This window comes from Nothobranchius furzeri, chromosome 14 (genome assembly GCF_043380555.1).
Source record: "Nothobranchius furzeri strain GRZ-AD chromosome 14, NfurGRZ-RIMD1, whole genome shotgun sequence".
NCBI lineage: Eukaryota > Metazoa > Chordata > Actinopteri > Cyprinodontiformes > Nothobranchiidae > Nothobranchius > Nothobranchius furzeri.
In genome coordinates, this window is record NC_091754.1 from 27,417,094 (window position 1) to 27,430,862 (window position 13,769).

General features: G+C 40.2%; 1 protein-coding gene across 1 annotated transcript in view; it reads left to right on the plus strand.

Moving 5' to 3' along the window:
* The window catches only part of cmss1 (cms1 ribosomal small subunit homolog), a 34,897-nt gene that overhangs the window by 14,606 nt on the left and 6,522 nt on the right, over window positions 1-13,769 (plus strand). Inside the window, exon 2 of the mRNA XM_015966097.3 lies at window positions 11,120-11,250. Coding sequence (XP_015821583.1) covers window positions 11,120-11,250 — 131 coding nt within the window. The remainder of the gene's footprint in view (window positions 1-11,119; window positions 11,251-13,769) is intronic.

A 13,769-nucleotide genomic window follows, 5' to 3' on the forward strand; every position in this document is an offset into this window, starting at 1 on the left:
AATCATCTTAAGGTCAAAATGAAACTTCTTGTGTAAGGTTTCAGCATTGTATTTAAATAGATGGAATTCTAGCAAACTTCATCACGCTACAGACGTGGCTATTTTCAGTCTTTAATTGCATGTGTGGCTGTGGCGGATCAGAAAGACTTTTTTTCATTCTGGCGTACATTTCCAGACAACAAGTCTCCGTCCAAGGCTGCGAGCCCAGTGCGGCCCCAGCCTCTACAAGCTGAGATTACAGAGTGGACTCTGATGGTACAAGAGGCGAAGCTACAGAGAGGTTCACCCAAAAGGCGCTGTTGTTGGCCTAAAATTGCATAGAAGAGCTGGTGACCATCGTTATGTCAGACCTAACCATATCCTTTGACCACATCACTCTATTTAGGAAGGGTGTCATTTCTGCCCACCAGCAAACCCTCAGTCCATTTTCTGAGTTTGGAAGAGGGCTTCAACAAGCACTGTGTGGTACTTTGAATCATGCTGGAGAGTGGCATTTTCCACCGTACATGTAATTGCATGTGAGTGCTTGTTTGTGTGTTTACTAGAGAGAGTGAACAGGACCACAAAGACTAAACAAGGCCAGGATGTAATGGACTGTGTCTGAGTGGGGTAACTCCAAGTACTGTCTTGAGGTCACATACACTGTGTTAGTAGAAATACCACAGCCAATGGTGCTTTGCCTGCTCACTCAGCCTTGATGTGCTTCGCAGACCAATATACACTAAAAAATATCTAATCCTGCTTAAGTGTACATCACAAAACTCAAGTTTGATTTGTTCCAGTGTGCTGAGGTACTTAAATCCCTTCCGCCTCTCTTACTCCAGCTATTAATCCACATCTACATCTTGAGGGATTCAGATAACCACTGTTTGGATATTTCGACAAGCATCACTTCAGTACAGGCTACTAATTTTGTGGGAACTGTGAAATAAAAATGTTTTTTGGGGCGGCACTTGTTTTAACTTCTGGGACTTGCTTGCTGCACAAACCCCTCCTGTCCTGCTCCAGTAGAGCGGCGAGGCTTTTACTTCTACGATGGAGATCTTTGGGAACTTCTTCTGCTCCTCTAACCCGTGTAGGGCCTGACTGTGAGAGTGGCACACCCCTGCTAGTTGCTCCATCTGCTTGGAGGAATTCCTCTGGACCTTCACTGTAAAACTGAGCTAAAAGATAAAAAGAAAGTGAAGTAAAGTAAAAGTTGTAGGTTGATTTTTAGTTTATGGATTTTACACGGTTTCATTTAGTTTCTTTTCCTCCGAAGACCTAAAATAGGCATGAAAATAGTACCTTGGTTCACAAATTTGTAATCATTACGAATAGTGAGATTGATTGTTTGTAACACCTGTAATGCAAAGTAACACATTTGTGCTGTGATGCTGTAATAACAGATGCTCTTTTGTCAGACAGTAATGTATTCATCTCATTACATTTGATTATCCACTCCATATGGCGCCTACTTTCACACTTTGAGCTGCATGGTACCTCAGCAGTTGGGATTCTGTGCACATCCTGCAAGTGGCCCTGCAGGGCCAGGGGGAGTCTCTCTGCAGGGCACGAAGCACCATCTCCTTTCTGCTGAGTCCATAGCGGGCCCCCGGTAGAACGGAGTTCAGAGCAGCAATTACCTCATCTCTGGCCTTGTGCAGCAAACAGTGTGGAAGAACATTGAGCTGTTTATTTTATCTCACGTTAGCTAAGTGCTGAATGTGCATGCAAGATGGAGCGAATGAACCTACCTGTAGTTCTCCCTCTAGAATACTTAGAAAACTGCAAGTCATCAAAAGATGTGTCTTCTCTTGAGTATTTGCCCATCCGCCTCCATATGTTTCCCTCCATGTTGTAGTCTGGGTTTGGAAAGGGCCGCTTGTGTCTGGGCTGTTCAGAGAAACCACTTTGATCTTGAGACAGAGTTGTGTAACTAGAAGAATCAGGAAAATGAAACCGAATGAAAAGTGGTGTTTTAAAAATCTTGTCTTCATTGTACAAATAGTAGTGATGCAGGTTATGCCTTACATGCTTGTCATAACAGCTGGTGTTAGTGAAGTGGACTGGCCTGCTCCTGGCTTTTCTTTGAGTGAGGCTTATGTCATCTCATAGTTTCAGTCTTGGCATGTTTACAACTGATATTAATTAGACTGAGGAATTTGATTTAAGGCTTCCAGATACATTTGGCGCTCTGTGTGTGCGCGCGTACGTGCGTGTGTAATAAAAGCAAATCTCTTCAGCTAAACACTGTCTGATTCCCAGCTTACTTTAACTTATTGTTCGCAGAAAGCAAGCGGGTTCCTATTAGTGAAAGATGATGTCATCTGTTTTTTTTTTGACTCTTCATCTTTGCTACTCTCATCCAAGCTCCCTCTGTGGCGTCCAGTTTCTCAATGTAACTAAAAGACTTATTTTGTTGTTGTTTCTAAAAAACTAACCTCATTAGACCTTTAGTTTGTGCATGTTGGAAAATGTTACTAATGGAAAAGCAGTTTGGCCCTCTCTCCTTTTACCAAACAGTCTTTCTCCTTCCTAACTTCATACTAACACAGAACTGTGGCATCTATTTGCTGGCATCAAGGCCTCCAGGGCAACCTTGAATATTTGCAAATAAACTAATACTTGTTCACAAAGAAGATTTACCTGAAAAGAACAAATGATCCATCAAATGCCAGATTTCCACCACCAGATCTCGGTGCAGATTGTGGACCGGTGTTCCGATATGGGTCTGCAATTTTCAGGCGAGCGTTTCTATCGCAGATTGGGCTTTCGTGTCAGCAGGCAAGGTTAAACAAACCGTCACGTGCATCTTTTATACAGAAGTTGCGCAACTATTCAGTATTTTTGTGCTGCATTAAATGTTCTACAGAGCTAAAGACAAAATAAAATGCTTCCCAACAGGCACCACAAGCGACTCCAGAGTACGGTTGCTGAGTCCAGAGGCCTGCCTCACTGCCTCGGGTCTGTGGATATGAATAGCGTCCAGCATGTTGTAGCACCTCCATGTATTTCTCCCAATTTTAATCCGAAAAAACAAAACAAAAAACAGTCCACTCTGACTGTTTCTGTCCGTAGCTTTTTTATATTGAGCTTTGATTTCATCAGCTTGACCCAACACCATTCAGATGTCCACTCGGATCCTTCGGCTGCCATGCGCTTACCAATCTTCCTAGCTCCTCCTGATTGTGGACTCTCACGATGATGGTGAGGAATGTATGAAGCTCTGAAGATGACCAATACTTGCTGCTACTTGCTGACAATTTTTCATATTCATGTACAACTAATGAATGTACTAACTATACTGCTCCAGAAATTTCTGGACCTACAACAGAAGGGGGCCAAAAAAGTCCCATGACTAGCACGATCCAGGTAGGTTGTCTGGACCGGTTTTACAATCGGAACTGAAAAATTAGTGATCCGATCCTTCCTGTTTCAAGCCAGAACGGTCGATGGAAATGAGCTAACAATTTCAGAAATGTTCCTGTTTAAAACATCAGCTAACACAATTAAGATCTTGCAATGGTTTCAAATGCTTAAATGACAATACTGAGAATGCTCTTTGCTTCTGTGTAGCAAGACAAAGAGTAAGTCCTCCTTCACCCTTATACTAATGTCAGTTTGACCCCTTGCCCTCATCGAACTTTGTCCACCAACTCCAATTGTAAGGAAGAAAAAGAACCTTCACCAATCAGCTTGAATAGTTTTAGATGGAGACATGTGGGAGAATTAGTGTGAATTATTGAGCTTGGTCACACATTCAGTGGAGTGGCCTGGGGCCAGTTTAACTTAGACATGAGTGTTAATATATTTCTCTCATCTGATCGTGCTTTTAGTGCGTGCAGTCGGGCCGGGATTCATGCTTGTTTTCTTGCCCTTGGCTCCTAATTGAGTAATGATGACGAGGTCTGAACACCTCACAAATCTCTTTCACACACTCACACGTATGACATGAGTCAGGATGTTCTCTCCTTAGTGTGGACACCGTGTCCAAATGAACACATTTGTACTGATGTTCACTCCAACCCAGAACTTTAGTTCTGACTGGGAGCCAGTGTTGGCTGTAGTTATGGTGTCTACGGCAGCACCACTGTCGACCATTAGCTGGCAGCTTAACATGCAACCGGCCGTCTCTGTTTATTCATCAGAACGCCAACCGGAGCAGCACATCACTACGTCCTGTTTCTGTCTACCTTAAAGGGCAATAGCTGCCTTCAGAATAAACCATTACTAAATCCCTGAAATATTCTCATTTTCCATGTTTCTCAAATGCCCAGTCAGTAAAGTTAAATATAGTCACAGGCTGAACAAAAATTAATGGTCACATGGCGATCTAATGAGCCTGTTTAAATTACTGCAAGGCTGGATCTAATATAACTACTTAGTTTGATGCATAAATCTCTATTTCTTCATCCCTGTTGTTAAATAGGATACAGTTTTTAACACATTTGGTGTCTGAGGCCCTTTTTTACAAGTTACATTATAAGGACTTTATGGTGCATTGAGATCCAATCACTTAGACCACATGTGGTGGTGGTGGTCTGGGGTGCAAATTGCCAAAATAAATGACGTACCTCCAAATGGGCAGCAGAATGTCACAATATTGAGTTCTTCACTTGGAAATGTCTAGAAAAAACATATTTTTGGTCAAACTACTGTAAAGACATAACTCACTGAATGTGCCGTCTTTAGAGTACCTCATTTGTTTTTATTCCCTCTCCAACAGTGCATGAAGGGTGTGAGGACCTAACTTTTGCTCAGTTTTACAGGTCCCAGGCACAAATGGTTATGCTTATGTTTATTTATTTGGCAGACGCTTTTATCCAAAGCGACATACAATTTTTTTTTACTTGTTGTGATCTGTAGGGGAAATCGGAGTACCCAGAAGAAACCCACGCATGCATGGGGGGAACATGCAACTCCACGCAGAAAGGCCACAGCCGAGTTTCGAACCTGCAACCTTCTTGCTGCGAGGCAACAGTGCTATCGACTGCGCCACCATGCAGCCCATAACCATAACCAGGTTATACCCTGGTTTGTCTGGATTACAACACTCGTAGCATGGAAATAAAAATGTTGCATTACATGCAACTGAGTCCCTTTTTATTGAGCATCAGTGTGCATTTGGGGCTCTTCAACCCATCCAAGATTCACGTTGCTAGCAGGATTGGACCACCTAGGACTGTTTGAACCTTGATGGCACTCATGCACTCATATTCAGATTATTTCTGGGTCAGCTGCTGCAAACTAAAGTGATCAACTCCAGACTCTGCAGTTTTACACAGCATCCTCATATATCTTTGTCTAATTCAAATCCTCAGACCAGGTTCACAGCAAACCACATAATCATTGAAAATAAAACATCTTTTAGGATGACTCAAACAATCCCCTGGAGATAGGATCATGGTTTGCTAACTAACCCTGCATTACAATATCTTTCTTATCTTAAAAGCATGCTGTTCTGGATGAGAAGCAAAATGTCTTCAAGCAAGTGATGAAGTCCAGTTGCTTTTTTCTGAACCTAATCAGAAGAATCTGGACTGCATGTGGTTGGCTGCAGAAGGACTAGGCAGACCCTGGCAAACTAGTACAAATAAGTTATGTGGGCAGAATGTCTCTTTGGGTTCAATAAATATTTCTGCCTTTTTGAAGTGTGTTTCTGTGTAGAAATCATAAATAATCACTTCAAAACGGCCAAAATAACCATTTAAATGGGCTGAGTTAAGTTGTTATTGGACTTTGTAGTTCTGGATAGCTAATGCATAATTTAGCTTTTTCAAAACTTTACAGGGTGGTTCTTGTTTAGAGACATACTGCAGAGTAATTATATAATTTTCAGGCCAGCTAGAGACACTGGAGATGTTTATGGTTTTTAAAATCATTTTACCTCCAGCAGTGCTGTTGTATAAGTGCTGTTAGAAATATGAGAGTCATTAGCCCGCATATACTGCAAAATCTTTAAGACACGCTGCAATGTAGCATTACATAACCTTTGCTGTAAGTGTGATAAACTCACTCTAGAAGGTTTTGGCTAAGTACTGTAACATCCCGTCATTAATTTGAGATGATATTAAAGTAGTTCTTCTTAAATCTTTTGTACGAGCTTCAATGCCATCTTTAGACACCTCATATGAATTCATATTGGTAAGTCTGTTTTTCTGGTGTTGCCTTAGCTACAGTACAACAGTGAGTGAAAACTAAAAACCTCTTTGAGTATGAGGTAATGTACTCCTGTGTGGCAAGTTTATATTTTAGACTTGGCATCCTGAACAATATTTGTTTTAGTTGTGCGATTGTTCTGTTGAGTCACTTGTTTTGAAAGGCTTTAGCCTCGTGGGTGGTCTTTCCCACATTACAGTTGCAGCTCTATAAATCAAATGGTCCTCAAAATTGTGGAAAACAAAACAACAACCATTTATTGGTCACCAGTGTCATGCCAAATTGTCTACATTGATTTACGGTGATGTAAGTTGTGTTCGTAAGTGGTTGGCTTTTCAGTTTTACAAGAATCTGGTTAACAGCTTCCTGTTAAAATCTGTGAATCTGCAAATTACCCCTCATTCAAGTGCATTAGAGTCTGGTAGAACCATACCCACTTTTCATGCTACTAGTTATTAACTTTCATGTTTATACAGATGCCAGGTTGTAGGTTATTTGTGCATTGCATCACTAAATTGTACAGACCGTAATTGAAGAGATTTTGTCCACATATAAAAGGTCTCAAGAGAATGTAGAAACGTGGGGGGGGAGGGGGGGGGGGGTTGGCTGTAGAATCAAAGTCATATTAATAATAAGAGTAGAAATGTTTAACCCTCCCACTGTCCTAAAGGGTGTGACCCCACGAGGAAAGTTGACCACTGAGCAGGGTTGATGGTTTATCCCTTGGGTCCATGTGGCAGAGGTGAGGAGTGAGCACCACCTCACCCTGCCACGTGGACCTCAAGGGATTAACCATCGATCCTGCTCAATGGTCAACTTTCCTTGCGGGGTCACCCATAAAGACAGTGGGAGGGTTAAGGATCTCCTCCAAGCATGCCCAAACATAGCTACGTGTACTAGAAAAATGCTTTGATTCGTAATCTGTCCAATATGGTTACTTTCTGTTTAACCAACTGAATGAAAGAGACCAGAGGACGTCAGTCGTGATCTGTCGTCAGTGTGTGCGGAGTGCAGCATCTCCAAATAAATCTCAAGTAGGAACGTAAACTTACTGCCCATGTGGGCAGCAGTTGCTCAGGAGGTAAAGCAGGTTGTCTAGTAATCAGAGAGTTGTAGGATTGATGCTGGCTACCGGCAGAACTTGCCTACTGGTGTTGGTCTGAGGGACTGTTGGCGTCAGTTCTCGGCAGTCTGTCAGAGAGCCCCAGGGCACCACCAGGGTGTGAATGTGTGTGTGTCTTTAAAGCAATCAAATATTGACCATTCACCACATGTAGAGTTGTCTTCCATTCAGGTTTTATTGGTAAACTTAATGCAAATCAGAAAATAACATCTGGCTGTGATCAGTCCATAAGTAACGTTGATCATTGATCATAGTAGAGGGACTAAAAGCAACAGTTTGGTCCTTTTTTTTTTGTTTAGTCCAAAGCCACGTTGCGATGTGTTGTGAAGGTTTGGAAAAAGTGTTTCTCGTCTAATTCTTGTAAAAGCTTAAAAGCTTTGGGTTATTTCCATTGCCTTGCATCTCTGATTAGCACCTGCTGCGCAGCATCCTCAGGAGCTCCTATCACACACTGCCAGCCAGGACTGGCTTTGCTCCGACACGTGGGTGCTGGTGTGTCAATCTAACAGGGATTAAACTACAGAGAACAATCAATGAGAGGCACAAGGGTTCTCTGAAAGATGAGGTAATGCAGTGTTTTTCTGAAAGCGTACACCTTTAATACAACATCAGTTAGAACATATTAAAGGATAATTTTATAAATCAGATGCATGATGTATACAAGATACTAAATTCAGTTTGTAGTTTGATTGCCAAGGATAAAAAACCTATCAATAAAAGTTTTAGGGTTGTGTGTGTGTGTGTGTGTGTGTGTGTGTGTGTGTGTGTGTGTGTGTGTGTGTGTGTGTGTGTGTGTGTGTGTGTGTGTGTGTGTGTGTGTGTGTGTGTGTGTGTGTGTGTGTGTGTGTGTGTGTGTGTGTGTGTGTGTGTGTGTGTGCGTGCGTGCGTGCGTGCGTGTGTGCGTGTAATACTACAGAAGCTTCATTATGATATCCATGCTGTGCTAACCTCAATGTGCATCAACACAGTTCCAGTTTCGTTCAGAGAGCTCATCAACTTTAAAACCAGACCATTTGTCTTAAACAGAAACAATCAACTGTTTCATGAAACAAGTCCATTGATCCTCATTACACCCAGTCACCACCATCGACCAGCCGTTAAAACCAGTCATCCCTATTGATCGCCTATTAAAGATTACTGGGCTGCCCCGTTTCCCTGTATGTCATTTCCTTCCACAGCCATTGACTTTCATTGATCTATGGCCATCTGAGCTGTAACCTTGTTGCTCCTTATGAGTCTAAAAGCATAAAGGTTTCCTCCCTCTGACTACCATCTGGAGCATCTGTAACAAAGTGGACATTAAGGTGTTATTAAACTTTTAATGACTCTGTCTCCTGTTTCCAGACCATCATTTTAGATATAAGCTGTTTATAGACACCATATTGGTGCAAAAAGACATCCTTGTAAAACCTCTATTCCCCCTCAGTAATTCACAAACAAAGAAACTCATAACGGCATTGGGTTAGCTTACAAACCGGGAGTCTGCTCCTTAAAATCAGCTGAATGACAGCAGCATGACTGGATAGAGCTATTTTCTGATAATTCTACCTCTTATTTAACACTTCTGTACTAATTTGGCTGTATTTTCACCTCCACTGGGAGCTCAGATTGGGTTAGTGAAATTCCAGCTAAAAAGCTCTCATTCTGCCTCAGTACTTTCACACAACATCAATAAAATTGAAGGGAAAATGAACTTAATGAATACATGAATGAGAAAAAGAAAAATAAGGTTTAGGCGTTCCTATGAACCGTTACGATAAATCATACATGTGTAAATGATGAATTGGCCTCTTTATTCTGAACGTTATGTTTGCCTTCGTGTTGCTTGTTAAATGACAATTGTATTTAGAGTCAGCCTGGCTGCTCTATCAGCACCTTAAACTCATTTAAACATTGAGTTAACTTCTGTGCCCACGGGCTTATTGTGGAGTACTTCACAGCTCATTGAACACAGCACCAATGTCGTGTGGTTTCGTTTAATGTTGCCGACTCAGGCACTTAAATGTGCCACTGGATGGTGCGAAAGTCACATGAAAAAGGTTAAACCACTGCATGGGGTTGTTTACACAAGCTGAATGTTTTTCCTTGGTGATTAGAACTAAATCAAACTCTTCTAAGGTACTTAAATTTCAGCTGTACCATTTTGTTCTTACTCAAAGCTGATTTCATGTTAAATTTATATTATTTGACAATAACTTCCTTTTTTTTTCACGAAAAAAGTCTTACCGTCCCATCGGATTAGTAGAAATGCCTTTATTAGGTTAGCTGGTTTCATTAGCTGCGTTATAGCTAATTTTCACCCACGTTTTCATCACTTTCCAGTCATCTTTTCTTCTGATTATTGGCATTTTCCCCAACAGACAGAGTGAGAGTGAGAGTGGGAGTGTTATCAATATTCTTTATTCTTTATTTACAGACCATTTTCATAACATTCCTGTACACAATATACACAATATCACTCTACTACATAAATTAGATGTGTGAAAGGGACTCCAAGAAGCTAAAACGGCTTATTTAAGGATCCCATGATTAGATTAAAATAATGCATTCTCACAAACCTGACTTTTATCAGAAAATCATCAGACAAAAAAGAAAACAATTAGTCAAATCAAACCATACTTATGAAGTACCAAAGACCAAACTGTTTTTGCGATATAGCAGAAAAATGTCAGAGATTCCTGGTGGACCTGTTCCCTGGATGCATGGAATTGCCTATATTTGCTGCTTCTTGAGGATTATTACATTCATAAACAACCATACAAGTCTATGTAATATGAAATTTGCTATATGAAGAGTGTAAAATGGCTTCACATTAATAATTTTACACTTTTGGTGGTTTGGGCTATTTAATGAGAACACCATTACATCATTCTTGGTTCCACCCAAACTAAATGTCCTCAGAGGACAGTAGTAGAATAAAGCACTAAAGAGGAATCATGATAATACAAAAACAAAACAGCTAAATTGATTGGGAGGTGGTAATTTGGAAGACAAGGCAGAAAATGTGAGTTGGATGTGATTGTGTGGCGCCTTTTGGCAGCACTCTTGGCCCAGAGCAGTGATCCACTGCGGTAGATCAGTGATACGCTCAATTTTCTCAACCACATTACAGGAGCCCAGCAGTAGCCACATGCAGCATCCTAAACATTTTCATACAAGTTGTAAAGGAGAGCTGATGATGAAAACCATGTTTGCAAAGATAGATGAGACTTTGATATGCTTTCTAAAGTAAAAGCAGCTCAAAGCAACAATACTGCCATTAAATAGAATACAACATGTTGTACAAAATGCTGCCCGACTTATTTTGTGCATTTGAGTCAACTTTAAAAAGTGTCTAGGAAAGATGCAAACCATAGAGTAAAAGGACTCAGTGTGAGGTGCTAGTTTAAAATTAAATCTAGACCCATCAGGAAACATGTCGATGTTGACTTCAGTTTTGGATCAGTCTTTAAAGCTATTGACCGTTTATTTTAAAGGGTCTAAGAATTACCTCATAGCATTAGTTGAGAGGGATGCAGTAGAAAGGGTAGCAACAGGGAGGCTAAATATAACCAGATGCTTAGTTCTAGATCTGGTACATTGTTGCTACCTCAGGTAATCTTTGTTTCCTGACTGGATAGAGCGCTGGAGAACACTAGAAAAGTCAAAGATGTAGGATTATTGTTGCAGGAGTGGAACTAAATGTCTCATTTGAACACGTCTCTCTCCATTATTCAATCAAACTGAATTTACTCCTACTTCATGGACACTTCTTTGCTTTTGTTTCCACCGCTTTCTCTCAACTGACCTAAGTATAATTTTATTTCTTTTAGATGTTTTAACAAAGAAGCTTTGTCTTTATTTTTCCTTCTATAGATGGATCTGAGGATGAGGAGGAAACAGAACAAGAGAAACAGCTGGCAGAGAAAACAAAGACTAAACCAGAAAAGAGGAAGAGGGTAACGGGGAAAGCAGCTAAAGCCAAGAAGAAGAAAGATGACACCCAGGTGATGTCATTTCTGTGGTTTAAGAGTACAAGTTTATCTTTTTTCCAACAGAATTTGTTAGTTCAACGAAACTAGAAGTCACCATGGCCCTGCTGCTGATCAGAGTGGGATTTTGATTTAACCTCCATACAATCCCTAACATTATTGACAAAAATGTTTATTATTTGATAGCACTCTTATTTTGTCATGTCTTCAAAATAATGGAGATTTTTTTTAAGTAAGCAAGTAAATATGACAAAACAACAGCAAAATACAGCAACGCATCAGAAAATACACCCTCATCATTTCTATGGCAGCTCTTCTCTGCTTTTATAGCAGTTTTGTCTGTTTTTTTAATGTGACTGATGCTTCAGGTAGAACATTAAAGTCATATTAGTTGGTCAATATTCTTTACAATATTGTTTCAGTGTTACGTATATATTTCCTTGATTCTGATTCTAAATGGACCTGATAAATGGTTGTCTACGTTAGGGTTGTCACGGTATGAAAATTTAACCTCACGGTTATTGTGACCAAAATTATCACGGTTCTCGGTATTATCGCGGTATTTTTTAAACGGTGTTGCATATGTTCAGAAAGCATTGATAGTCCTGTTCTACACAAACTGAAAAAGTTTTGAAAAGGTTTAACAGTGTTTATTAAACCTAAAATAACACAAAGCCTTAGCAAAAGTGCAACTTTTCACAAGTAAAGGAACAAATAGCTTATTTTTCTGGAACATGTTACAGTAGTCAGTGCAGGTTTAAATTATACAAATCCAAACATTCAAAACATAAACAATATGTAAACAAATCAAAGAAACACCACTTGTTTTCTCATATACTTGTTTTCTTCATTATCAAAATGAAAATCTAAAACTCCAGTCCACACTTGACTTGAGCACTGTACAAGTCAACCTTAAAAAAATATGTATTTAAAATAAATAGCCACTTTAAACAAATTACTAAAATAACTACTACACTATGTAATCAAATCCAAATGTTCAAGTATAAATGGCACTGAATAAGTAAACAAATCAATGACAAGGAACTAATTGTATATTTCTCTTCATCATCAACAAATACGATGCTTCATCCAGCAACAGGGTGTCCGTGACACGGTTTAAATGCTGGCAGAGGACGCTGCGGCTGCAGTATATAGTGACTCGTTGCATTCTCCCTCAACCAAAAGTCCTCACGTCATGCATTTAAGCTAAAATGCTAATGTTAACTTACCTTGCACTGGCTGTAGAGACGTGGGTGATGGTCACGCAGATGTGCCTTTAGATTCGAAGTGTTGCTGCCTTTTGCAGACACTTGTTTCCTGCACGTTCTGCAAACGGGATAGCAGTCTTCTATTAAATGTGCCTCAGCATTTTTCAGAAATCCAAAATATGCCCATACTTCCGATTTAGTCTTCTTTGAGGGCTGATGGATGTCCTGGGCGCTGCCGTCTCCTCCTTCGGCCATTATTTCAGCTTCAAAGTTTTGGTGCAGTTGCAAACTAAAAAGTGCGTGTGCGCGCCGCGGGAACTTCAGCTGAAGCGACGGTGGCTGGTAAGGGTCACCGCGCCTACACCGCGGCCACGGTAAACCCACCGAGATAATTTAGTTTTTTAAAAACTGGACGGTTATTTTTATTGTCAACTTTTTTACCGGGGTTTACCGCTATACCGGTTACCGTGACAACCCTAGTCTACGTTGATTCTAGTACGATTATCGGAAATTTTGGTTTTAATCACCATTAAGCAGCTCAGCTGTTATCTACTGACATAAATCTGTACCTGCAGTATCCTTAAAAAGTGGATTATGGATAGTGTTTTCCAACTCTGTGAGAAATCCTTAAACTACAGGGACTGGTCTTAAAATTAGAATATCGTGACAAATAGGGCTGCAACAAACGATTATTTGGATAATCGATGAATCGGATGGGGTCTCGACACGATTAATCGATTAATCGGATTACATGGGGAAATTTTTTAAAACTGCTAGGGAAACGTTATTTCTCTCCTTCCTTCACTTTATTTAACACAACATTATTAGAAAACAGTTCAATAGCAGAAAAACAACATGCCATCACCTAAATTGTCTTATAAGGTGTATAGACAGAGACCCTAAGCTACATCTATCTGTGACCTAAAATGCTTGGTCCAAGTTAAACAGCTTAAGGGCAATTCTCATCTGTTTTGCTTGATCTCATCTGTTGACATTTATTTTAAATGTAATTAAACATAGGCTGTGAATTAATCAAAATTGATCACTATTTCCAAAAATGACTGAAAAAATACCAAATAAAACAAAAGTAAATGAATGCCATCCTCCTTGCGATGATGCCCTGGGCAACTGCCATAAAGTCACATCAAGAAATGCTGCTGATCATTCCAATGATCCCAAATAGACTCACATTAGGCCACATGAAAGCAACTGAACCCAAAAATATATTAACCAGTATATAACTGCACTCTCACACAACACGCCTGCAGCAACAGTTAGGACTCCTCCCTCCCTTTTAAAAGCGTTTTTGCTTCTGAGGACATTGTG